Source organism: Oncorhynchus clarkii, chromosome 2, assembly GCF_045791955.1.
Source record: "Oncorhynchus clarkii lewisi isolate Uvic-CL-2024 chromosome 2, UVic_Ocla_1.0, whole genome shotgun sequence".
Classification (NCBI taxonomy): Eukaryota; Metazoa; Chordata; class Actinopteri; order Salmoniformes; family Salmonidae; genus Oncorhynchus; species Oncorhynchus clarkii.
The window spans coordinates 59,535,933-59,561,850 of record NC_092148.1 but is presented as its reverse complement, the minus strand read 5'-3'; the positions used below and the strand labels follow the sequence as shown (position 1 = coordinate 59,561,850).

Genomic DNA, 25,918 nt, shown 5'->3' with positions numbered 1-25,918 from the left:
CTGTGTTTCATAATTATTCTTAAATTTGCAAGAGGCTGAACGTACACTATATATACACACACAAAAGTATGTGGACATCCCTTCAAATGAGTGGATTTGGCTATTTCATCTACACCCGTTGCTGACAGGTGTATAAAATCGAGCACACAGCCATGCAATCTTCATAGACAAACATTGGCAGTAGAATGGCCTTACTGAAGAGCTTTCAACGTGGCACCACTGTCATGAGATACCACCTTTCCAACAAGTCAGTTCGTCAAATTTCTCCCCTGCTAGAGCTGCAAGTGCTGTTATTGTGAAGTGGAAACGTCTAGGAGCAACCCGCGAAGTGGTAAGCCACACAAGCTCAAAGAACAGGACCGCAGAGAGCTGAAGCGCCTAAAGATAATCTGTCTTCGGTTGCAACACTCACTACCAAGTTCCAAACTGCCTGTGGAATCAACTTCAGCACAAGAACTGTTTGTCGAGAGCTTCCTGTAATGACTTTCCATGGCAGAGCAGCCACACACATACCTAAGATCACCATGGGCAATGCCAAGCATCGGTTGTTGTCTCTATCTGAAGAAATTTGGCTTGTCACCAAAAGCACTCACAAACTTCTACAGATGCACAATCGAGAGCATCCTGTCGGGCTGTTTCACCGCCTGGTATGGCAACTGCTCCGCCCACAACCGTAAGGCTCTCCAGAGGGTAGTGAGGTCTGCACAACGCATCACCGGGGGCAAACTACCTGCCCTCCAGGACACCTACACCACCCGATGTCACAGGAAGGCCATAAAGATCATCAAGGACAACAACCACCCGAGCCACTGCCTGTTCACCCCACTATCATCCAGAAGGCGAGGTCAGTACAGGTGCATCAAAGCTGGGACCGAGAGACTGAAAAACAGCTTCTATCTCAAGGCCATCAGACTGTTAAACAGCCACCACTAACATTGAGTGGCTGCTGCCAACACACTGACTCAACTCCAGCCACTTTAATAATGGGAATTGATGGGAATTGACGTAAAATATATCACTAGCCACTTTAAACAATGCTACTTAATATAATGTTTACATACCCTACATTATTTATCTCATATGTATACGTATATACTGTACTCTATATCATCTACTGCATCTTTATGTAATACATGTATCACTAGCCACTTTAAACTATGCCACTTTGTTTACTTACTTATCTCATATGTATATACTGTACTCGATACCATCTACTGCATCTTGCCTATGCTGCTCTGTACCATCACTCATTCATATATCTTTATGTACATATTCTTTATCCCTTTACACTTGTGTTTATAAGGTAGTAGTTTTGGAATTGTTAGTTAGATTACTCGTTGGTTATTACTGCATTGTTGGAACTAGAAGCACAAGCATTTCGCTACACTCGCATTAACATCTGCTAACCATGTGTATGTGACAAATAACATTTGATTTGATTTGATTACCTTCTTGCCTTTGTGCTGTTGTCTGCGCCTAACAATGTTTGTACCATGTTGTTGTCATGTGGTGTTGCTACCATGCTGTGTTGTCATGTTTTGCTGCCACACTAGGTTGTTGTCTTAGGTCTCTCTTGTCGTGATGTGCGTCTTGTCCTATAGTTTATTTTTAATCTTAGCCCCCGTAGGAGGCCTTTTGGTAGGCAGTCATTGTAAATAAGAATTTGTCCTTGACTGACTTGTCTAGTTAAATGAAGATAAATACAAATCGGCTGGCTGGAGTGGTGTAAAGCTCGCCGCCATTGGACTCTAGAGCAGTGGAAACGAGAAACAGGGCCCATCTGTCTCTGTAGCCCATCTATCTGATGCCGTCTAGTCAAAAATAGTATTATATTGTTGCCGCCCGTAGCGTTGAATGCAAGGGAAGCCAGAGAGTATTTGGCCTCCCTTGGTTAAAAAAATAATAGCAAATCAGCAGTGAGCTCAACTGTAAATGGTCCTGACGCACCAGAAAAAAAGCATCAAGGGAAGCCAGTTTGGATTTGTCTTCACACCAATCACATCACATTGTTGCATCTCATTGTGTTGTCCTCCGGCGGCTGGCTAGATAGCTAGCTAGCTAACATTGTCCCTTTACTAAATTAACCATGGATGGAGATAGGGATTTGGACTTGTGGTTTTACTTCTCTATACTGGCCAATGATTATAATTGCAATTCTGATCCAACCATACATTGTGCCCCTGGCCTGTAGAGGATGGAAGTTCAATATGTAGCTAGATGTACAGTAGGAGGTTAATGTTAACTAACTGGCTCATCATTAACCATGAAAGGAAGTTAGTCCAGCGAGTAAGCATTTTAGCTGGGTAGCCTAGGACAACAAACACTAAAAAGGTATGCTACTGTATGACAGAGTCATAGACCATTTCAGCAACATGAAAGAGATGAGGATGGCATTGGCATTTCTCTACAAGTAGGGTGTGTCAACATGTTTTTTCAACAAGTCGTGAAACTGTTGTGTGTGATCTATTACAGCGCTTATTGCCGTTATGCAGGAACATTGTGGTCAATTTGAAATAACCGCATAGGCGCAAAAAATGAATGAAATCCTGGCCTTACCTGTGCACTGACTCTTGAATTCTTCATAATCAGTCCCCTGGCCCGCCGGCACAATCATATGGCCCTCATATTTAAACGCTGCCCTAAAAGAACATAAAATGCACACTACATTAATTAAAATGCACTGACCTTACAGACATGTCAAATTGAATATTTGGGCCCGGTCTGTCAAAAAGATCAGGGATCCTCTATGCCAGTCTACTCCACTAATGCATGTCCACGTCCATCATAAAACATATATCGGATGGGATTACAATGTAACGACCAGTCTAAAGTAGGCTAATCATTCAAAAACCGATGTGTCAAATGCGGGGCAGACATGTCCGGTGTTGTGTCAACATATACGTGTCACTATCACTGTACCTCTTCGATAGACAAAGGAAGTTAGTCATGCCCCGGTACCCTGAATTATTAGACTAAGATAGGTATTTTTTAGGGAGGAGAGAAACAATGGTTAAAATTGAACACTGGGTGAATGAATGAAAAGTGCACACTTTGATCATCCACCCATTGTTATGGATTTTATACATGTAGACTCAACTCAATTCTTAGGATGCTGTGTAAAATCTCAGATTTACAATTTCCTATGCACAACTAAGTCAAACACACTCACCAGTTTATCTCCGTGTTATCGTCTCTGACGAGGTTATACGCTTCCCTGCAAGCCTCTTTATCGATTCTTGTTGCCATTTTGGGTGGACGCAAATGGACAGTAGCCTAGAGATGAAAGAAAGCACACCGCGAAAAGAACAATCCAAAATGAGCAGAACGTGAGTTCTACAATAGACGACTCAATAGTCTGAAATCACGCGCCCCTATTGAACAAGCGCTATTACACGAGCAGTGCGCGGAAAAGGGTGTATCTTTTCTCAATTATCAGAGAAATAGACTATTTTCACGACTCGATTCATTTCCTATATCCAGTTTATGGGCGTTGGTGATGTTTGTCAATCAGGTTGCCGTACTAGAGCGGCGATGTCCCCATACGCAGCATTCACATCCTCCCAATGGTCAACTGAGGGATTCAGCCAAATAAATCCACCCTTTTTTATTGTTGCCGTTTTACTGCGCTATCCTGCCATCTTGTGGTATGTTAATGTAATCGATGCATGAGAACAATAGCCTGCTGCAACACAATCAACCAAAATTAAACGTTCCAATAACAAATAACATTTCATTTAATTAAATACAATTATAAATAAAAAAATAATAAACCATAATAGCCCTAGAACACACAGTGATAGAGGTAATTTATTTCAAGCTATATGTGGGACAGAGAGAGAGAGCGCGCGTGCGTGATAGGCTCGCTAAACAGTCATTTTACAATGGCTGTCTCATAAATCTGCTATTTTCAGGAACCTGAGTTACACCCTACACCCCCAGAATGGACCCGCATGACCACATCCCTCCATGAATTGATGAGCCCAACATATATAGAATAAAATCACTTGTCTCATAAGGACAAATTGGAAAAGGCATCAAAGTGGTGCATATAAACTAAACGTTTCTGCACTGAGGGATTTGTTTGCGGTGAGAAACACTTTTAGCAGTGCAGCGCGCAAACTAACCTTTTAAATCTGTGTTCAATAGCTTGACGTTTTCATCAGTGGGCCCCATGCACTAGCCCTGTGATTGGTTGGATTCACAGACAGTCTACGGCTACTTCCTGGATGAGATCATGGCTGCGACTGAACGACTAAATAATACATTTTAAAACTGCTTTTGAGTCAAGCAAGCTGTAACAACGGGTGATGCTGTGCTACATTTAAACACAGTTAAATTTTTTCTCGATACATTTAGCTGTCGAACATAAAAGCGTCTCGTGTAGATCGTTGCTTGTCTACATGTAGCCTACTGTTGGATCTCAAAGTCGCTGTTGTTGAATAGCTGCTACAATGTAACAAGAAGTCAACGTCTTCCAGCGTCCTCCCCTTACACGTCAAAGTGAGGTGATACCTTGTAGCATGATGTCAGTCTATTTTTTTTGACAAACAACCCGAAAGTTAGTGTAGTCCAAGTTGTGACTCCACTTGTGGTTTCTCTGAATTATATCGATTCGTCATCAAATTCCACTGTCTTTCAGATAGTGTTGAATTGCTAAAACGCAATGGATAATGAACGACAAAGCCGTGTTTCACGGCCTCAACAGATAATTGAGTCATCCAAGGTTAGTTGCATGATGTGACATATCAAGCTGGTTTTAGTTTTGTCTTACCTGACCAACTTCCTTTAAGTAAGTTTAACTTTTCATGTAATATTACCTGTTGCTGTGTCTCAGGTGTACCGTTGGGCTGAGCAAGCTGACTTCCTCCTGCAGGGTCTGAATGAGCAGCGTCAGCACGGTCAGCTGTGTGACATGGTGCTGGTGGCTGATGAGCAGCGTATCCCAGCCCACCGTGCCCTGCTGGCTGTCTCCAGCCCTTACTTCCAGGCCATGTTCACCCTGGGCATGAGGGAGGAGCGTCAGGCAGAGGTGGAGCTGGTGGGGGCTTCCTACATCGGCCTTAAGGCTGTGGTGGACTTCCTCTACAGTGGGGAGCTGCCTCTGGATGGAGGGAACATTGACTATGTTCTGGAGACAGCCCACCTGCTGCAGGTGTGGAGGGCAGTGGACTTCTGCTGCCAGTACCTAGAGAAGGAGGTGAGTGAGGAGAACTATCTATACCTGCAGGAGCTGGCTCTGCTCTACAGCCTGGAGAGACTAGACACCTACATTGACCACTTCATCCAGGAACGCTTTGCGACCCTCTCCTTCACACCAGGCTTCCTGAGGGATGTCCGACTGCCCAAGCTCAGCTCCTACCTGGCCAGTGGGCAGGTCCAGCATGAGAATGAGCAGGCTCTGCTCCAGGCTGCTCTCCAGTGGCTGAGCCACATGCCTGACCGCCCTGCACACGCCCGCCAGCTGCTCTCCCACATACGCTTCCCCCTAATGCCAGCCAGTGATCTGGTGGGGCGCGTCCTCCCGGCCGTACAGGCCCTGCTGCCCCCGGAAGCAGACTGTGAGGTGCTGGTGGAGGAGGCTCTGAACTACCACAACAGGGCCAGCGCCCAGCCCGGGCTGCAGACAGGCCGCACCATGCTGCGAGGAGGGGAGGAGCGCCTCCTACTGGTGGGTGGGGAAGTGTCAGAGCGCGGGGAGGAGCTGACTGCAGATGTTAGCTGGCTGGATGGAGACTCTGGTGAATGGATGGTAGAGACCCAGATCCCGGCACAGAGGAGCCACCACTGTGTCGCTGTACTGGGGGGGTTCATCTTCACAGCTGGAGGCAGCTCATCACGAGATAATGGAGGTGATGCTGCCAGCAACCTGCTGTACCGCTACAACCCCCGCGACAACCAGTGGATCAAGGTAAAGCCAAAGATACTGGTAACTAACTAAAATATCTTATCTGCATTGTTTCCAATCAGAGCAAATTAACCATAGTGGGCAGAACAAGCAAGGAGGTGGGCAGAGCCAAGCACGAGTTGGTGAGATCCTATTGGCTCGTTCTTGCATGTACACTGAGCAAAAATATAAACGCAACTTGTAAAGTGTTGGTCCCATGGTTCATGAGCTGAAATAAAAGATCCCAGAAATGTTATATATGCGCAAAAAGCTTATTTAAAAAAAAATACATGTACAACCCTGTTAGTGAGCATTTCCCCTTTGTCAAGATAATCCATCCACCTGATAGGTGTGGTTTATCAAGAACCTAATTAAATAGTTCATCATTACACAGGTGCACCTTGTGCTGGGGACAATTAAAAGGCCACTAAAATGTCAAATTTTGTTTCAGCATTATAATGCATGTCGCAAGGATCTGTACACAATTCCTGGAAGCTGAAAATGTCCCAGTTCCACCATGGCCTGCATACTCACCAGACATGTCACCCATTGAGCATGTTTGGGATGCTCTGACTCGACGTGTACGACACCATGTTCTAGTCATCACCAATATCCAGCAACTTCGCAGAGCCATTGAAGAGAAGTGGGACAACATTCCACAGGCCACAATGAACAGCCTGATCAACTCTATGCGACAGAGATGTGTCACACTGTGTGAGGCAAATGGTGGTCACACCAGAAACTAACTGGTTTTCTGATACACACGCTTACCTTTTGTGACCAACAAAAGCATATCTGTATATCCAGTCATGTGAAATGCATAGATTAAGACCTAATAAATGTATTTCAATTGACTGATTTCTGTTGGGGAAGGCCTACTGTGCGAATTGTGTGTGTGTCGAATATAGTATTATTATTTTTTCAACTAAAAGACAACTATTTTCTTTGCTATTTAAATACAGGTCTCAGAAAAACAAATACTTTTTAAAGGTATTTGAATATATGCAAGTTATTTGAAAACTGAAAATACATATATTTGATGGCTGCCAAATATTTTATGAAGAACCAGAAACAACAACGGTTAGTTGAATTAGTCTAAATATATAACCATTAGCGCTTGGTTTGGAGGGCTCTCAGATATGAATCTTAATATAACCTATAATACATGGAATCACCTCAACATTAAAGTAGACAATGGAATCAGTCACCTCAACATTAAAGTAGACAATGTAATCAGTCACCTCAACATTAAAGTATACAATGGAATCAGTCAACTCAACATTAAAGTAGACCCCTTTTGCAGCTTACAAAATGACTAGCAAATATTACTAGCAAATGAGTGATGAAGTAATAGATTAACACTTTACATCAAGTTATACATGTGTAATAACTTTTATTACAATAGCAACATTGTTACATTGGACTTTGTAAATTGCTTTATAATTGCATAATGAGTTATTACATATGTAGCATAAGGAACAGTGACTATTCCACTTGTGTACAGTAGTTACAAAAACTCAGCTCATTGCCATGCAATTAAAATGCAATTACCAAAGTTTTATGTAACAACATGCTAATGAAATTGCTCAAAGTAATTACATTTTTATTGCACAAGAACAGTTTAATGTTAAGGGTTACTAAAAATGCTAACGGTAACAAAATATGGCTAAGTGTCAAAAGGAAACAAAATATCAAAAAACTGTAGTCTTGAATCAACTACAGCCAAGGAAGGTGGAAAATCATGTTAGTTTGTACAGTTGAAGTCGGAAGTTTACATACACCTTAGCCAAATACATTTAAACTCAGTTTTTCACAATTCCGGACCTTTAATTCTAGTAGAAATGCCCTGTCTTTGGTCAGGTAGGATCACCACTTAATTTTAAGAATGTGAAATGTCAGAATAATAGTAGAGTGATTTATTTCAGCTTTTCTTTCTTTCATCACATTCCCAGTGGGTCAGAAGTTTACATACACTCAATTAGTATTTGGTAGCATTGCCTTTAAATGGTTTAACTTGGGTCAAACGTATCGGGTAGCCTTCCACAAGCTTCCCACAATAAGTTGGGTGAATTATGGCCGATTCCTCCTGACAGAGCTTGTGTGCCTCCTTGCTCGCACACGCTTTTTCAGTTCTGCCCAAAATTTTTCTATACGATAGAGTTCAGGGCTTTGTGATGTACATTGACTTTGTTGTACTTAAGCCATTTTGCTACAACTTTGGAAGTATGCTTGGGGTCATTGTCCATTTGGAAGACCCATTTGCGACCAAGCTTTAACTTCCTGACGGATGTCTTGAGATGTTGCTTCAATATATCCACATCCTTTTCCTCCCTCAGGATGCCATCTATTTTGTGAAGTTCACCAGTCCCTCCTGCAGCAAAGCACCCCCACAACATGATGCTGCCACCCCCGTGCTTCACGGTTGGGATGTAGTTCTTCGGCTTGCAAGACTCCCCCTTTTTCCTCCAAACATAACAATGGTCATTATGGCCAAACAGTTCTATTTTTGTGTCATCAGACCAGAGGACATTTCTCCAAAAAACGTAGTCTGGCTTTTGTATGCCGGTTTTGGAGCAGTGGCTTCTTCCTTGCTGAGCGGCCTCAGGTTATGTCGAATTTATAGGACTCGTTTTACTGTGGATATAGAACCTTTTTTTCCCTGTTTCCTCCAGCATCTTCACAAGGTCATTTGCTGTTGTTCTGGGATTGATTTGCAATTTTCGCACCAAAGTACGTTCATCTCTAGGAGACAGAATGTGTCTCCTTCCTGAGCGGTATGACGGCTGCAGGGTCCCATAGTGTTTATGCTTGCGTACGATTGTTTTTACAGACATCTGGTAAGTCCAGCAAGCGCCAGGACCGTCTCTTAAAGTTGCATCTGCACTAGAGGTCGACCGATTTATGATTTTTCAACGCCGATACCGATTATTGGAGGACCAAAAAAGCCGATACCGATTATTGGAGGACCAAAAAAAAAACCCGATGCCGATTTATTGGAGGACCAAAAAAAAACGATACCGATTATTGGAGGACCAAAAAAAAAACGATACCGATTATTGGAGGACCAAAAAAAGCCGATACCGATTATTGGAGGACCAAAAAAAAAAGCTGATGCCGATTTATTGGAGGACCCAAAAAAAAGCCGATGCCGATTATTGGAGGACCAAAAAAAGCCGATACCGATTATTGGAGGACCAAAAAAAAAAAGCCGGTGCCGATTTATTGGAGGACCAAAAAAAAAAAGCCGGTGCCGATTTATTGGAGGACCAAAAAAAAAAAGCCGGTGCCGATTTATTGGAGGACCAAAAAAAAAAAGCCGGTGCCGATTTATTGGAGGACCAAAAAAAAAAGCCGGTGCCGATTTATTGGAGGACCAAAAAAAAAAAGCCGATGCCGATTTATTGGAGGCCCCAAAAAAAAAAGCCGATGCCGATTTATTGGAGGCCCAAAAAAAAAAAGCCGATGCCGATTATTGGAGGCCCAAAAAAAAAAAGCCGATGCCGATTTATTGGAGGACCAAAAAAGCCGATGCCGATTATTGGAGGACCAAAAAAGCCGATGCCGATTATTGGAGGACCAAAAAATGCCGATACCGATTATTGGAGGACCAAAAAATGCCGATACCGATTATTGGAGGACCAAAAAATGCCGATACCGATTATTGGAGGACCAAAAATTGCCGATACCGATTATTGGAGGACCAAAAAATGCCGATACCGATTATTGGAGGACCAAAAAATGCCGATACCGATTATTGGAGGACCAAAAAATGCCGATACCGATTATTGGAGGACCAAAAAATGCCGATACCGATTATTGGAGGACCAAAAAATGCCGATACCGATTATTGGAGGACCAAAAAATGCCGATACCGATTATTGGAGGACCAAAAAATGCCGATACCGATTATTGGAGGACCAAAAAATGCCGATACCGATTATTGGAGGACCAAAAAATGCCGATACCGATTATTGGAGGACCAAAAAATGCCGATACCGATTATTGGAGGACCAAAAAATGCCGATACCGATTATTGGAGGACCAAAAAATGCCGATACCGATTTATTGGAGGACCAAAAAAAAAACTTACCTTGGCTTACTGCATTCGCGTAACAGTCTCCTTGTGGAGTTCAACGAGAGAGAGGCAGGTCGTTATTGCGTTGGACTAGTTAACTGTAAGGTTGCAAGATTGGATCCCCCGAGCTGACACGGTGCAAATCTGTCGTTCTGCCCCTGAACGAGGCAGTTAACCCACCGTTCCTAGGCCATCATTGAAAATAAGAATGTGTTCTTAACTGACTTGCTTAGTTAAATAAAGGTTTAAAAAAAAGGGCGCCCAAAATACCGATTTCCGATTGTTATGAAAACTTGAAATCGGCCCCAATTAATTGGCCATTCCGATTAATCGGTTGACCGCTAATCTGCACGCACAGTGAGGCGAAGACTTTTGGAGTATGGCCTGGCGTCAAGAAGGGCAGCAAAGAAGCCACTTCTCTCCAGGAAAAACATCAGGGACAGAGTGATATTCGGCAAAAGGTACAGAGATTGGACTGCTGAGGACTGGGGTAAAGTCATTTTCTCTGATGAACCCCCTTTCCGATTTGTTTGGGGCATCCAAAAAAAAGCTTGTCTTGAGAAGACAAGGTGAGCGCTACCATCAGACCTGTGTCATGCCAACAGTAAAGCATCCTGAGACCATTCATGTGTGAGGTTGCTTCTCAGCCAAGGGAGTGGGCTCACTCACAATTTTGCCTAAGAACACAGCCATGAATAAAGAATGGTACCAACACATCCTCCGGGAGCTACTTCTTCCAACCATCCAGGAACAGTATGGTGACGAACAATGCCTTTTCCAGCATGATGGAGCACCTTGCCATAAGGCAAAAGTGATAACTAAGTGGCTCGGGGAACAAAACATCGATATTTTGGGTCCATGGCCAGGAAACTCTCCAGGCCTTAATCCCATTCAGAATTTGTGGTCAAACAAAACCCCACAAATTCTGACCAACTCCAAGCATTGATTATGCAAGAATGGGCTGCCATCAGTCAGGATGAGGCCCAGAAGACAGCATGCCAGGGCGGATTGCAGAGGTCTTGAAAAAGAAGGGTCAACAGTGCAAATATTGACTCTTTGCATCAACTTAATTTAATTGTCAATAAAAGCCTTTGACACTTATGAAATGCTTGTAATTATACTTCAGTATTCCATAGTAACATCTGACAAAAATATCTAAAGACACTGAAGCAGCAAACCTTGTGGAAATTAATATATGTGTCATTCTCAAAACTTTTGACCACGACTGTATTGTGTTTGAGACAAGAACACTTCCCCTCAGATGGACAGAGTTTCGAAGTTGTTTTTGCTAAGCATCCAACTTGCCATTTGCAATGTTTGCCTACGGCTTGGAATTTCTCTGCTGTATTATAACATGAATTGCAATTTTCCACCTTTTCAGTGGCATGTTGAAAGACTCATACAGTAGTTGAACATCACAACGTATTTATTTTGTATCTGTACAAAATATAGTTGCATTTTGTTTGATTATGTACATCTGAGGCAATGGACATTCAAGATAAATGACATTTACAGAATGTTCAGATAGTCATATTTGATCTAAACAATACATGCCTGTCAGATTGGAATAGTATAGGAGATTTGTGTTTTATTCTTTCTATTTTTATCTTCCACATGCAGTTCTAGATACAACCCTGCTATTAGTTGAAGGCATAGTTTCTGAAAAATAGTAACTTCCTGAGATCTGTATTCAAATAGTTTTAAAAACGAGTTTCTTTCTGGGGATCTGTATTATAATAGTTGTAGTCACCTCCAAAACATAGTTAAAACTGTAGTTATCCCAGCTCTGCTGCAACCCAACCTAACATTTTGAAAATGTCTCCAATTATGTGTCATCTTTACTCTAGAGTGCCCCAATGAATCAGCGGCGTGTGGATTTCTACCTGGGAGCCGTTGGGGAGTGTCTGATCGCTGTGGGAGGGCGTAATGATAATGGGGCTCTGTCGTCAGTGGAGGTGTACAGCCCTGCAGACGACTGCTGGACATACGTAGCAGGACTGCCCAGGTGCGAACTAACACTATTCCTCTATAATGATCTCCCAAAGGGTTACCTGTACTCCTGTCCATCTGATATTAATTCCACCTGTTAAGCAGCAAGACAACAGAGTAATGAGAACAACACTCTACCTCTAGGGACAGCTCAATGTTATGTCACGGTTCCCAATAGACCTACAATAACTATTATGCCGCCTTAGCTGGCAGACTGGCACAGCTCACATCAAAGCCCTTTCTCTCACCTGTTCCTCTCTTCTCCATGTCTCTGCAGGTTCACCTATGGCCATGCAGGCACATCTGATAAAGGAGTGGTCTATATCTCAGGTGGCCATGACTATCAGATTGGGCCATACCGGCGAGACGTGTTGAGCTACGACCCCCGAGGAGGAGACATCTGGGTGGAGCGCCAGGCCATGTCATCGGCACGGGGGTGGCACTGCATGACGTCACTTCACCACCTCATCTATGCAGTCGGGGGCAGTGATGACCACGAGGAGAGCATTGATCGTTTTGACATCCTGGCAGTGGAGGCATTTGACCCCCAGAGTGAACAGTGGACCCGTATAGCCCCCCTCCTCCAGCCTAACAGTGAGGCAGGCTGTGGGGTCTGGGGGGGTAAGATATATGTGCTGGGAGGCTACAGCTGGGAGAGCATGGTGTTCTCACAGGCCACACAGGTGTTTGACCCTGACAAGGGCCAGTGGGTGCGGGGACCAGACCTGCCAAAACGCATCGCAGGGGCTTCAGCCTGTGTGTGCTCAGTGAGACCCCAGCCCTGCAGCCCAGACAGGAAGAGGGCAGGACACAAGGGGAAAGGCAGGCATCACCCCACCCAACCCAACTAAAGAGGATACAGAGGACTGCAGGGGATGGAAGGGGTGAAGAGAGCTGTGTAACTACCAATGGAACTGTCAGTGGATTACATATAATATCATCTCTAAAAGCACAAAAGCACACAATAGGACTGGTTCTGTATCAGCTGGTTTGTGAAGGCTTCCAACATGCCTAACACTGGGGATTGTGTGAAAAATGTCTTTGATTTGCTTAGTATTACAATTAAAGCATAATCTATGTGTTCTAACCTAAACGTTTTGTTTGAGTTATGAATTAAGAACTACTGAGTTCCATCAGAATCAGGCAGAAAGGGCAGTGTTGACACACTTATTCAAATCAAGCCAGCAAAAAAACAACCGCAACATCTGTTCTTTACCTTAAGTGCTACGTTTTCATTTATCATCAAAGTGTCACCTTACAGGGAAACAATTAACACTGGTAGACGACCATTTGCAGGTGTATGCTGCTGATGTTGATGAGGAGCTGGATAGTAGTCTGGCCTTGTTAACATCAGGTTGAGAAGCAGTTATCTTATCCCCAAGTGACTTCTCTGTCTCTTGTCTCAAATGGCTGATCCTCAGGGACTGTCATTGGATGATACTTCAATCTGAAGAACCGAAACATAGCATTATGTCAGGGTAGGAGCAGTTGTTCTCTACATGGAATTATTGATGTGTAGAAGAGCATTAAGTATTTGTATAAGGAAGGGTGAACCCTGTCTCGCATGTCTGATGCAGGACTTCTAGCCTCAATCCAGTCCTTTCAGTGTCCTCCTCAGAAGTCAAAGATCTGCAGACAACACACTTCCCATTTGACTTCTCACTGCACCCTTTTTCAATGATTGTCAGAATTAATACATCTCCATAGATTTATGTAGTGAGTTAGTAGTGTGTGTGAAAGTTTAGTTAATAACAATATTGATCTACCAAGACATTGACCTGACTTTGATCAAACTATAGCACAAAGACTGATTCCTAATTTAATCAGTCATATTGCTCAAACTGGACTTGATATGAACTCATAGTATGATTCTGCAAGAGCCATATGTAGGTCAAATAAGGAAATATAATCTATATTGGGTTAGAGAAAGTTCACCTTAGTGTTTTCCAGAATGTGGTTGGTTTTGACACTCTTGGGGATCAATGCAATACACTGCTGCATATGATCCCTCAGCACCACCTGAAACAACACACACACTCCCTGAAGACGCATACACTTCAGATTTGGGTTTCTACCAGAACTCTATTCTAACCTGAGCAAGGCTCCGTTGGTGCTTCAGCAGCTTCTCGGGATCAGTGTCTCCACAGTGACTGCAGGAAGTATTGACACAATCAACTTTTGAAAGGTAGAGAGGGATGATTACTGAGTGTCAAAAAGTGCAGGATAGAGTCATATAGTGCAGGATCATAGTAAAGTTGCTACTGTAGGGGAGAATGGGGTGAAGTTAAGCCTCCCTTGTTTCTGGGAAATTGTACACGAAATGTATAATTTGACCAAATATTTAAGAAGAGGTCATCATTTCATGGAGTCTGTGAAGGAAGAAACTACATGGAATAAGTTGAAAGCAAGTTAAATTTAAAAAATATGTATTGTGTTAAGAGATTTCATGATGCTTGTATCTAAATCAATTAGATAGTTTTAAGATTTTTCTATCCATAAATATGAGGCCCTTAACCTAGCATGAAAGTGCATCCTTGTAGCTGTGTTGGCTAATATAGTCAAAATGTTTGCCTTGGCGTAAGTTGAGCAAATTGAAAGTTGAGCAAATTGAAGTGATTTCTTCCCAGGTGTAATGTAAGGCATTATCGCTAGGATATGAGGTAACAACAGGGCCTGGCATATGTTGAAAGTGTTTTTAAAAAGTACAAAGTGTTTGTTAGGTGTTAACCCTGTGTTCAAAGATGCTCAAAATGATTCAAATACAAAAAAAGTGACTGTGATTGTGTTGAATTGTGTTTGGGAAATAAAGATAGACATGGTTTTAAAAAGAATGGTGGTAATATTTCATTCAGTACAGAAATTTGTAGGCGGCTTAACTTACCCTGTGCTCGGCTCCACTCACCTCATACCTGGAGTAAGTTGCGCTAAGAGACCACTTTTTTGGGACAAGCTGGGTTTTCAAAACTAACATTTACATGATTTCTGGTTATTTCTTAGGATACACATGTTGAGTATTTGTTAGAAAGAATGCTATATTTGCCTTGACGGAGTGATGCTGAATGTAAAAAATGGCTAAATTTACCAAACTCTCCCCTATACATGTTATTATCAGGAGGACTCACGTGTTTTGGGTCTTCTAGGCCTAGGGGAACCAAAGGGTCTGTAGGCGTTGAGGGTATTGTTGCGAGACTTGCAGAAATCCGCCAGGTTAGACTGGACCAGATAGGGATGCAGCGCCACCTGCAGGAGAGGAGAGAGAGATGATATGACAGACCTGTCAAAACGCTCTTTCGGCTGTTGTCCATTCTTGTCTCCTCCCCTCGGACCCATTAACAACACCCACACACTCTTTCAGCAAGGTAAACACACACCTGTTTACACATGTAGCATCCATGCATAAACACAGTTAACTGTACACTGTGCTGGATGTATGAGCTGGTTAAAGAAGTGAGGTATAATGCATTATTAAGGTATTCATAATATCAGAATGTTGCTTTAGTAGCAGGTTAAAGTCTTATTGAGTACCTGGTTAACTGCAGGGGAAACCTTGGCCACAGAGAACAGTCTCTCCAGTTGGAGGACGTTGAAGTTGGACACCAATACTCTTCACCTTCCCTGAGGCCTGCAAGGCCTCCATCCTGCACAGCATTACAGGACAGGCATGGCAATACTCCACACTTGAAGATATCAAACATAGCCCACGAAGAAAGAAAGACAAACCGTTTTGCTGCTATGAGATACAGTATAATTATGTTGATAAAGAGAAGGGGATAAGATAATGTTCTGACCTTCCACAGGTCCAGATAGTGTCAGTGGTGAGCATTTCTCCACCTGTCATAGGGCTCATCACACACTTTCTAGAAGCAATTTAAAAGATGTGAACTCACACAGAGATTTGTTATTAAAATGTCAAGAACGGTATCAGTAGAGACCATTAGTCCCTGTATCATCCATGTGATTATTTGTGCCAGTGTCTATGTGTATGTGGTTCTGTGTAGCTCAGTTGGTAGAGCATGGGAAGTGCCAGGGTTGTGGGTTCGAGTCCCATGGGGGACCATTATGAAAAACGTATTAAAATGTATGTACTCGCTACTGTAAATTGCTCTGGATGAGAGTGTCTGCTAAAATGTAAATGTACTGTAATCCCACCTTCAGTCCTACAGAGAAGTGCACCAGGTCCAGATTGTCCAGCTGCAGGTCACTCGGGGACTTGTTTCTCTTGCTCTCTCGCATCCTTATCATTCCAGTTAACCATTGAACAATGTAAGAAGTACTTCACCACTATTGTGTATTTTTGTGTGCACTCGGGAAACAAGGGCTGTTGTAAAGACTCAGGGGAATGTCTTAAGGGACATTTTTTTCAGAGGGGAAACACTGTAGACCTAGACTACAGGATCCTCATGCCCAAACAATATGTGGTAGGAAAGGTGTGAGATTACATAGGCAGATGCACTATGCGATATATGTGATATTGTACAATAGTGTAGATTAAATTTAAAGTTTTTGGTAGTGTAATGAAAATACATTCCGGTATGCAGGTCCTGGAGGACAAACAATGTGACCATGTTGAATCTGCTCAGTATGGTCCAAGGCTGCAATTCATATATCAAACAGTAGATTGTGCTCTAGTATCAGCAATGAATGATTTCATGCTAGTCAGTCATCACACTGATTTTTCATGTTTTACAATCATCTTGAGAAGCATACCATTGAACCACAAGTGTATCTACAGTACAAATAGTCAAACTGATAAATGTATCTGTGTGTAGTAAGATGGGAAGTATTCCAATGCAATATGTATTATTTGCGAGGATGTTTGTTTTCTTTAAATCCAAGAGAGCCTTCATAGCGCTTTGAAACTGAAGGTGATTCGAGATCTTTCTAGGGGGTATAACATTAGTGTAAGAGAAAGTTCTGGCAGAAAATCTGTAAGAGTACTGAATAAACAATGTATGAAATGACAACAGCTCAAGACTGAAGTCATTCAACATCGTGTGCATGTTTTAATGTTTTAATTATCTTGAAGTCTTTTGAAGATGTACACCTGATCATAAACACTGGGTACATGCAGGTGTGTCAAAGACAAAGGACCAGTGAGTGAAACCCTAACCATGTCCATCCCCATTCTGGACTGATTCAACCCTTAAGCTGTTACATGACTTTACTGATGGACAGGTCAGCTCAGGTCAAATCCCCATGTCTGGATTGGGTGTAGGCCTCAATAACAAACTATAATCAATAAATTAGTGGATACATCCTTTGATTTAGTTTTTATATTACCATGAGCTAATGAGTCACAACAAACAAACAGGTATTTCATAGCTTTACTTTGGTTTAAATAACTTTTTCACATAAAAAAAAATAACATTCAATATTACATGAAGGTAGATTAACAAGTAGATAGCAAAGGTTTTGGTTGAGCATCATAATCCTAGCAAGAAAAAGTATGTAACACAGACTATGGAAAGCACTGTATGTAATCTGCTGGTGCTTGAGTTCCATTTGTTTTCCTGGTAGGATCAACCCAACCATTAACCCCATCATGGTTTGAACAAAGGGGTGGGTAAACCCCCGGTCCCTGGTTCTATAGGCCCAATGGGGTTTTGGTCGACCCAACATATAAAGTAACATTGGAGCCTTGAGAATTGGTACAACCATGAAGCCAAATAATTAGTCAAAGTAAGTTTAACATAAAATGGCCGTACAAAATATAAATATCAGGTCTGCTCATAAATTGAAGTTACCAAAGATGGACGAGCACCAATTACATGACTAAATCCTTTGCTCCTGCAGTGCAACATAATTTTCTCATTCCTCTTCCCTAGTTCCTCTTCTTTCTTTCACTCGCTCTCTTCCCGTTCTCTTTTTTTCACATTCACTTTTGTCCCTTACTACATCCATACTCTCTGGTCTCCCTCCCTCTCTCCCAGGCTGTCTCTCATTGGTCCAGCTCGTTTCTGTCTTGGCTGCAGGGTCTGTAGTGGCGCTGGCAAAACTCCCGGATCCGTGCACATGCCTCCACCATCATCTCCTCTGGTACGGTCACCACGATCCGGAAGTAATTTGGGTACTCAAATGCCTGCAGGGAGAGAAGAGTTGTAAAAGACAGAACAAGGACATTTCTCCACCTTTGGTGGACAAAAAGGATGGATGAGACCATTAGATGGATGGATGGATGGATAGATGTGTGTGATGTTTTACCGTAGCAGGCAGGCAGAAGACGGACTGCTCAGTCACCAGACGCTCAGTGAACTGCACATCATTCTGGAACTCTGGGAAGTGTTCCATCTCAATCCCCACCTAGAAATGCCAAGACACACACTAAGTATCCTGGTCTGTTCTATTATCTCCCCACCTACCAACTCCACACCAAGAATTCTGAACACGTGAGACTCACCATGAGGTACATGGCTCCTGCTGGCAGCACAGGGGTCAGCCCAGGAACAGTGGACAGTTCAGAGAAACAGATCTCTGAGTTTGACTGAGAAAGAAGCAGGAAACCAGTCAATAGACAAGTCAGTAGGACAGTCCTACAGACAGATATCCAGATACGCCAATATGTTAGACTACTACCATCTGTAAATAAAGTAATTGGGGAAGGATCAGGGGAGGGGGACTCACCTTGAGGAAACTGATGGTTCTGTAGTAAAACTCCTGGGGCGTGTCGTTCAGGATGCTCTCTATCGCCCCCTGGACAATGGTGCAGGCACCCAGAATCCTCTGGCTAAGCTTAACCAAACCCTGACGAATCTAAACGCAGAAGAGAAACACATTAGATACATAAGAAGTGATTCAAACCCCAGAGGACATGCACAGACTAATTAAACTGTGTGAATATTGGTGTAGTGCAGGGAACATCAAGCAGATTCAGACATGATCTTTTCTTGAACAGATGGTCAGGGGGACGAAACATAATTACAAATAATTTGTAGACTGCAAATTGACCGCAAGAAGCCCAAACAGATATAATATTTGACTAAAATAATAATTTCAAACCTTGCTTACATTTGTGTACAATCACACACACTGAGTATACCAAACATTACACCTTCCTAATATGGAGTTGCACCCCCCCCCTTTTCCCCTCAGAACAGCCTCAATTCGTCTGGGCATGGACTCTACAAGGTGTCAAAAGCACTCCACAGGGATTCTGGCCCATGTCGACTCCAATGCTTCCCACAGTTGTGTCAAGTAGGCTGGATGTCCTTTGGGTGGTGGACCATTCTTGATACACACAGGAAACTGTTGAGCTTGAAAAACCCAGCAGCATTGCAGTTCTTAACATAAACCGATGCACCTGGCACCTACTATCATACCCCGTTCAAAGGCACTTAAATACTTTGTCCAGCCCATTCACTCTCAGAATACACAATCCATGTCTCAATTGTCTCAAGGCTTAAAAATCCTTCTTTAACCTGTCTCCTCTACTTCATCTACACTGATTGAAGTGGATTTAACAAGTGACATCAATAAGGGATCATAGCTTTCACCTGGATTCACCTGGTCAGTCCATGTCAATGGAAAGAGCAGGTGTTCTTAATGTTTGTATACTCAGTGTATATCTCTCTATGATGTGTGGGAATACTTTGGAACAGATTTCCAAAATTAAAATCACTTGGACCTGATTTGTTGGCGTTTTTTACAGTGTTTTACGTCCAACAATAAAATGTGAATACAAACGAATAAAGATTTTGCTCAGAAAACCTCTGGGACCATGTAAAATCACCCTGTCAGTTAGGGAACACTGGTGTAGTGTATTGTATGTGTATAGATAAACTGGACCTTACATATGCAATTAGTGAGAGGCTGAAGGACTTACCTCTTTCCCGAAGATTTGATTCCGGTCATGAATGAGGATCCAGCCCATCCTCCAGCCAGGAACCAACCATCTCTTGGCCAGACCGCCACATGCCAGGATGGGTACATCACTGCTGAGGGACGCCATAGATTGGTACTTGCAACCTGGAAACACCTGATAATGGAGATACAGTAAACGCTCATATTAATACAAAGCACTGTAGAGGACAATGTCAAATCATCAGTGTTAGTTTACACTAAAGGGAAAGTGTTTTTACATAGTGATACATGTATAGTCTATCCACACTATAGAGCAGTACACTCAGGGTTGGGCAAATGTCTTGAAAAATACACCCAGCCACCAAGCAGATTGTGGCCAGTAAAAAAGGAAATGCAACAGATGAGACGGATCCAAGATAAATCTGATTGAAGGCCAGCTTGGGAAGGGAAAATGGTAGAGCTGTGTTGACTAATCAAAAATGTCCTTTTGACACAAAGACCCTGATGTTTAGTGGGACTGATCTTTTTGATTAAAATACCTTTCTGCGAAAAGCAACCAAGGAAAGATAATTTGGCAGTTTTGGAGATTCAAATAGATCAGAATAGAGGGGAAATCTGTGGCTCAGCACAACTTTCAAAGATGTTCAAAATCTGCCATTTCAGTGTGTTTGAGGAAAACACTTGCAGCCCTCATCTTGATTTTAAATTGGGTAATTCAAAATGTATTAAGCTGTTTTTGAGTATGTAACTGTAATCCAATTACACATTTTTTAAGAAGTTAAATAACTCCAGATGGGCTGGTACAGTAATTGTTAGAAGCTGGCTTTCATTAGAGATGAGGCCTTGACGTCGCGTTTGGGATCCGTCCCGCATCCTATTGGTCAAAGCACAGTGACTGACAGTTCAGAAAAAGCTCATCTTAAACCTCACCTCAGACCTAATTTACAAACAGAGCATTTTTGGCACCACTCTAAACTCTCGTGAGCGATAGGCTTTTTCCACAGAGAGGAGCCCACAGGGGCCCTTAGGGAAAGAGCCTGGTGCTTGCCAAACATTCCCCTCTAACCGTGAGATGGAACTGATGCTGCCCAGACACGTCATGCCTCCACGAAGCCCCTAAACACCCCCCACCCTCTCTCGTACTATACTACCCTCACATCTGCATTAATCGCAAACACGTGGAAAAAGTGCACAGTTATTCTGAGTTCTTCTGTTGTACTGAGTGAGACATTGGTGGATTCAGAGCTCATGTGATTTATGCACTCAACAACCCCAATCACCCCCCCCCCCCCCCCCCCCCCCCCTAAAGGATTCACAAATCACCCCAACCACCTCTCTCCATTCTCACAGGGACTAATCATAAAAAACACAGATTTCTTGTAAATCTCATCAAGCAATACTGCAAAAATACTGTTCTCCTATTAAACACATCTTAAAACACCTTACAGAATGTCAATTTAAAAAATATATGCTGTTTAACACCCAACAATGCTAAAAACAAATTCCAATACCTTAAATTATCCCCCAAAAATCTTATAACAACTCTCGGAAATTACTAAACTAATTCCAACCCTCAAAGCAGAGCAGAGGAGCGCCTACTGACAATTTTGAGGTGGTACAGAGAGCAGCTGCTGCTTCACGAGGTATCTATACCTGAAAATACATGATCTAAGTGATTGATAGTTGGTATTCAGCAGGCATAAAAGTATGCCTTATTTACTTTGAAGAACTACAATATAGTAATTTTGTCAGCAGCAGCTCTATAGAGATGAGATGATGACTTGGAATTAAATTATAAAGTAATCAAATAAAACAAATGTAATGTACACAACAACTGAAATATTTTATTAAAGTAATGTGAATAAATGATGGTTTATATGTGATAAGCATCATGGAACTTTGATTCACTGTTTTATTCTGTGTTGTTACAGCATTCAACCCACATAGTGCTTTTAATGTTTAAAGAAGTAATTGAAACCGAAATTATTATTTTTTTTAAACGAAACCGAACTGTCCTCAAAAAGCACTAATCCCTCAGCACTACTACAGTATTTCCTCTGTGGCTCATCCTTCACTTGCCCTGGCTGACCTAACCCCAGCACTGTTGCCCTGCCACTGCCAGCCCTGCATTCAGCCTGTGACACCCCTAATCCCCCCAGTGCTGATGTGGACGTGTCAGGCAGGTCTCCTCGGATACCCAGCAGAGCTGAGCCAGGGAAAACCTCCCTGTTACAGAATGTTAAAGAATGTGCCTCGCTGGTAATATGTATTACATGAGGGCCAGTGGCCAGCACGTAGGCCATACCCCAGAACTAGAAGCCTCCTCCTGGATGATTGACCTGGCTATTACTGTACTCCACCACACCTCCATAGACCACCATAACCCAATCCACCCTGTGTTAGACCCTAGTAAGCTCAATATCTCCTCAATGCCAGAAGACAATACATTATCATCTCCTTTTATGCAGCAGACACAATGGCAGTTCTCTATTAGTCTGTATGAGTGTTTGTCTGTGTTGTGTTTGTTTCTGAGAGGGCTTCTGTGTGTGTCTTGAACTCACCATGTCACCATAGATCTCATCAGCCAGGACTGGGATGCAATTTTTGGAGGCAACTAGATAAGAGAATAGACACAGTCACACTTGTTTTAGAATAAATCCTTATATTTTGCTACAGTGAGAGGGAACACTGTGGCTCAGGGGGTGAATGAACAGAGCTCACCAGAGAGGACATTCTTTAGGTGCTCTTTACTGTAGACAGAGCCGCAAGGGTTGGAAGGATTGTTGATGATCAGGCAGGTTGTCCTGTCATCGATCAGGCTTTCCATGTGCTGAAGATCGACCTCCCAAGACTTCTCTGGCTGCAAGGACAGACAAAGCCACTATGAGGCAGAGAGCAAGCACATGCACTTGAAAACACACAAAACTATCTGCAGATTCTGCACTGCCCTAACTATCTCAACTGACCTTTGATCTCTTAGTTCCCTCATCACACATACCTCTGTCTCGGGCGGTGGCAGCTAGCAGAGGCCAATGACTAGACATAAAACGCTAATGACGGAAGCTAGGACTGCACCCTGAGACGAGTAGTCTGACTATAAACTCATTTGGTTTGAGAGTTGGTTGGTTTAATGGGAGCTCTGTAAGGTGGCTCAGTAGCAGCTCTTTAAATTGTGTGCAGTTGTCATGTAAACACAATGACCTCAAGAGTCACGACATACAACTGTGTCCCAGAGTGACCTGAATTCAGTTTTGAAATGTTGTTCATATTTGTTATGGATGTAATTAAATTCAAAATGATATGCAGCTCCAAGTATTTATGTATTTGTATGTATGTGGTATGTCTGTGTGTGTGTGTGTGTGTGTGTGTGTGTGTGTGTGTGTGTGTGTGTGTGTGTGTGTGTGTGTGTGTGTGTGTGTGTGTGTGTGTGTGTGTGTGTAAGCCTAAAGTAAAGAAAGTATCCAATGTGATTTATAAGTGCCAGATTTGCAGTGAGGAAGAACTCACTGGTGAAGAACTCTCTTTCGCTTTCAACAATATATTTTGACCCGCCCTTGCTCTCTCCCTCTCTCTTTCTCTTCACAAAAAAAATCTACATCAACCCGCTTTTTCTTTGTTTGCTTTATTTTCCCTCTATTTTGTTCCTTCTCCCTCTATTTTTGTCACTCCTCCTCCCATTTGAATCCCTCCCCTCTTCCTCCAGTACTCACCAGCAGGTTGTACAGTTTGACCTGGATGCCCAGAGACACAGCCAAAGTCTTGTAGAGGGAGAATCCAGGGCAGGGGATTAGGATGTTGTCTCCAGGGTTACACAGCACCGTGATGGCCAGATCTATAGCCTGGCTGCAGCCACTGGTCAGAACCACATCCTGCAAGGAAGATAACAAGAGATTTTTAGAGGTCTGTATGTCCTCTAGTTCTGGGGAAAAGTTACAGTAGGGAGACAGAAGTGAATATATGGTGAAGAAAAATAAAGTTTAAACGAGGAAAAGCAGATAAAGGATGAGTCAGGTAAACGCACCTCTGCCTCCAAGGGGGCCTCGGGGCAACTGTAGAAGTTTGCCACCACATCTCTGCTCTTCTGATAACCTGTCGATGAGTAGAAGACAACAGCTAATATTTTGTATTGTATACTGTATTCAGTAGTCTGCTGGGACAAAGGGAGATTTCGCATGCATTAGAGCTACAATCATCATCAATCACTGCGGGGAACCTATTCAGTTCATCTGCAGACAGGTAAATGGCCCTATTTCACCTAGCTCTCTTAACTTCCCTGACCGAAATTCCATTAATAACATCCAACCTCTCAACCCCTTGCAAGTCACCCAACTCCCCTTTTAGCTGTGCCTCATCTCATATCTTCTCAATTACCATGTAATTTTCTTTACAAAAAAAATCTAATTTTACAACATCTCACTCTATCCTTTTTTTTTCGTTTTTTGCACTTGACAAGCTTTTTGAAGTGTTGGTGCTGTGATAAAGGGTTTGCATGAGTCTTACCAACAGACGGAGCATAGCCGTTGTATTTGTTTGAGTCAATGGCATCCTTCAAGGCCTGGGTAACTTTTTCATCGGTAGGCAGGTTCCCGAACACTGTAGGGTCCCCTGATGGTGTGACAGGAAGACAAAGGAGTACATAAGAAACATAATTCTGGACAACTGCACATCACAAGTGAACACACGGAGTATATGCAAATAAGATAGTGGTGTAGCATCTCACCAATGGATAGAGCAATCATGGGCTTCTCGGGGTTGGGTGTGAGCTTCATCCCGTCCACAATGGCACGGATGGGATTCAAGGTGTTGATTGACATCTCTGAGGGCCGGATGTTCCATCTCTGCCTGCGGCTCTTCTGCTTGGATTTATTAACACTGCCTTTCACAGTCTTATGTTGGATACCATTCCCATTAAGACCTTTTCCATTGACGCCATTGAGAGAATTATTCTCATTGACACCATTCCCATTCATTTTGACCACATAGGAATTGTCCTCCATGTTGCAACTGCAGCTCCAGATGGAAGTGATAGGAAGAAAAGTCAAATTGGGAGAAAAGGATAGGGAAAACAAATAGATTTCGATGAATAATTCCTGCATTGCATTTTTTTTGAAAAATATCATACAAAGAAAATACTATACTATACTAATATTATGAATGAATATACAAATAATACATTGGAAAACTGCAAATAAACTTGTTGGATAATTAAACATCAGTGCAGAGAAGTAGGCTAGCCCAGATGTTCAATTACCCATGTAAATTCAACAGGTGCCATGTCTATAAAATCCAGATTGAACTCAAACGCGCTGCGCTTACTGTTCTGAAATGAAATGAAGATATGCGCGCAGTTGAACATTAAGGTGGCCTAATGAAGAGCCATCTACTGATCGGACTTGGACAAGTCTATCAATGGCTATCTTATCACAAGCCAGTATAAATACATGCATTGTAAAATCCATACGCTAAGAAGTAAAACACATTTACATCACGCAAGAACAATAAATTATCAACCTAATTAACGTAAATTTAACCTAATAAAATCTAATCATTTAATCAACTCGTTGAGTTATCCCAAAAATATGAGAAACATAAGAAAATTGAAATAAGACAAAAACAACAAATATTCTGAAACGACAGTGCCTTTAGGCATCTCTTTTAAATAAGGTAATATTTGTTTCTGCATGCGTAATAATAAACATGCGAGCTATACCTTAAATAATTGGTCATAATAAATTTGACCCGTAGAGGATTTTAAATTTCCTGTTAATACATTTGATATTTACTTGCAACGGGTAGTTAAATGCGTAATCATACATTTAAATGACAAAATAATGTTTAAATACCTTTACAATCTCAAAATAATTTCGCACTCCAAATGAAGGAATTCAGGCAAAATACTCTATATGTACTTATACTGATAAGTCTGTTATAAACCAGCTTTATAGCAAGCCCCCGAAAATGGGTGTTGAACCCTGCCCATCACTTCATTGGTGGAGACTGAGTGTTGTGCCATACACGCCTGTTACACCATTCCCAAAAATGTGAAACACCTCAAGGTTTGGGTTTAACTGTATAATTTAACTATTTCCAAAGGATACATACGAGACTCGTGACAGGAGACCCCATGTGCTGTCCTCGTCCGCAACGCGCACATTTTCATGAATGGGAGATCT

The 25,918-nt window shown here is 42.4% G+C and overlaps 3 protein-coding genes and 1 pseudogene across 3 annotated transcripts in view; 1 reads left to right on the top strand and 3 right to left on the bottom strand.

Moving 5' to 3' along the window:
• LOC139370983 (coactosin-like protein) overlaps positions 1-3,628 on the bottom strand; it is a 12,011-nt gene extending 8,383 nt beyond the window's left edge. Inside the window, exons 1-2 of the mRNA XM_071110938.1 lie at positions 3,170-3,628; positions 2,557-2,639 (exon numbers count right to left, since the gene is read on the bottom strand). Coding sequence (XP_070967039.1) covers positions 2,557-2,639; positions 3,170-3,246 — 160 coding nt within the window. The 5' untranslated portion in view covers positions 3,247-3,628. The remainder of the gene's footprint in view (positions 1-2,556; positions 2,640-3,169) is intronic.
• Positions 3,629-4,200: 572 nt separating this feature from the next.
• Positions 4,201-14,779, top strand: LOC139370969 (kelch-like family member 36). Its single transcript, XM_071110910.1, has 4 exons — positions 4,201-4,723; positions 4,835-5,908; positions 11,807-11,964; positions 12,226-14,779. The coding sequence occupies exons 1-4, from the start codon at positions 4,664-4,666 to the stop codon at positions 12,797-12,799; spliced, it is 1,866 nt and encodes a 621-aa protein (XP_070967011.1). The 5' UTR covers positions 4,201-4,663; the 3' UTR covers positions 12,800-14,779.
• Positions 13,885-17,489, bottom strand: LOC139377795 (aldo-keto reductase 1B-like; annotated as a pseudogene).
• LOC139370977 (tyrosine aminotransferase-like) lies at positions 17,258-25,817 on the bottom strand. The gene is made up of 12 exons (XM_071110924.1): positions 25,589-25,817; positions 24,466-24,749; positions 24,246-24,350; positions 23,767-23,834; positions 23,456-23,614; positions 22,467-22,605; positions 22,307-22,359; positions 19,768-19,920; positions 18,570-18,698; positions 18,346-18,429; positions 18,150-18,248; positions 17,258-18,027 (listed from the first exon to the last, which is right to left on the bottom strand). The coding sequence occupies exons 2-12, from the start codon at positions 24,740-24,742 to the stop codon at positions 17,887-17,889; spliced, it is 1,407 nt and encodes a 468-aa protein (XP_070967025.1). The 5' UTR covers positions 24,743-24,749; positions 25,589-25,817; the 3' UTR covers positions 17,258-17,886.
• Between the last annotated feature and the right edge of the window lie 101 nt (positions 25,818-25,918).

What these genes read in the sequence shown, in the direction of transcription:
- LOC139370969 (XM_071110910.1), top strand. Translation starts at nt 4,664, where the DNA reads ATGGATAATGAACGACAAAGCCGTGTTTCACGGCCTCAACAGATAATT. An exon ending in AGATAATTGAGTCATCCAAG is followed by an intron (nt 4,724 to 4,834) that starts GTTAGTTGCATG and finishes GCTGTGTCTCAG; the next exon opens with GTGTACCGTTGGGCTGAGCA. An exon ending in GCGACAACCAGTGGATCAAG is followed by an intron (nt 5,909 to 11,806) that starts GTAAAGCCAAAG and finishes TCTTTACTCTAG; the next exon opens with AGTGCCCCAATGAATCAGCG.
- LOC139370977 (XM_071110924.1), bottom strand. Translation starts at nt 24,742, where the DNA reads ATGGAGGACAATTCCTATGTGGTCAAAATGAATGGGAATGGTGTCAAT. An exon ending in CATGATTGCTCTATCCATTG is followed by an intron (nt 24,351 to 24,465) that starts GTGAGATGCTAC and finishes TCACACCATCAG; the next exon opens with GGGACCCTACAGTGTTCGGG. An exon ending in AGGCCCCCTTGGAGGCAGAG is followed by an intron (nt 23,615 to 23,766) that starts GTGCGTTTACCT and finishes TCTTCCTTGCAG; the next exon opens with GATGTGGTTCTGACCAGTGG.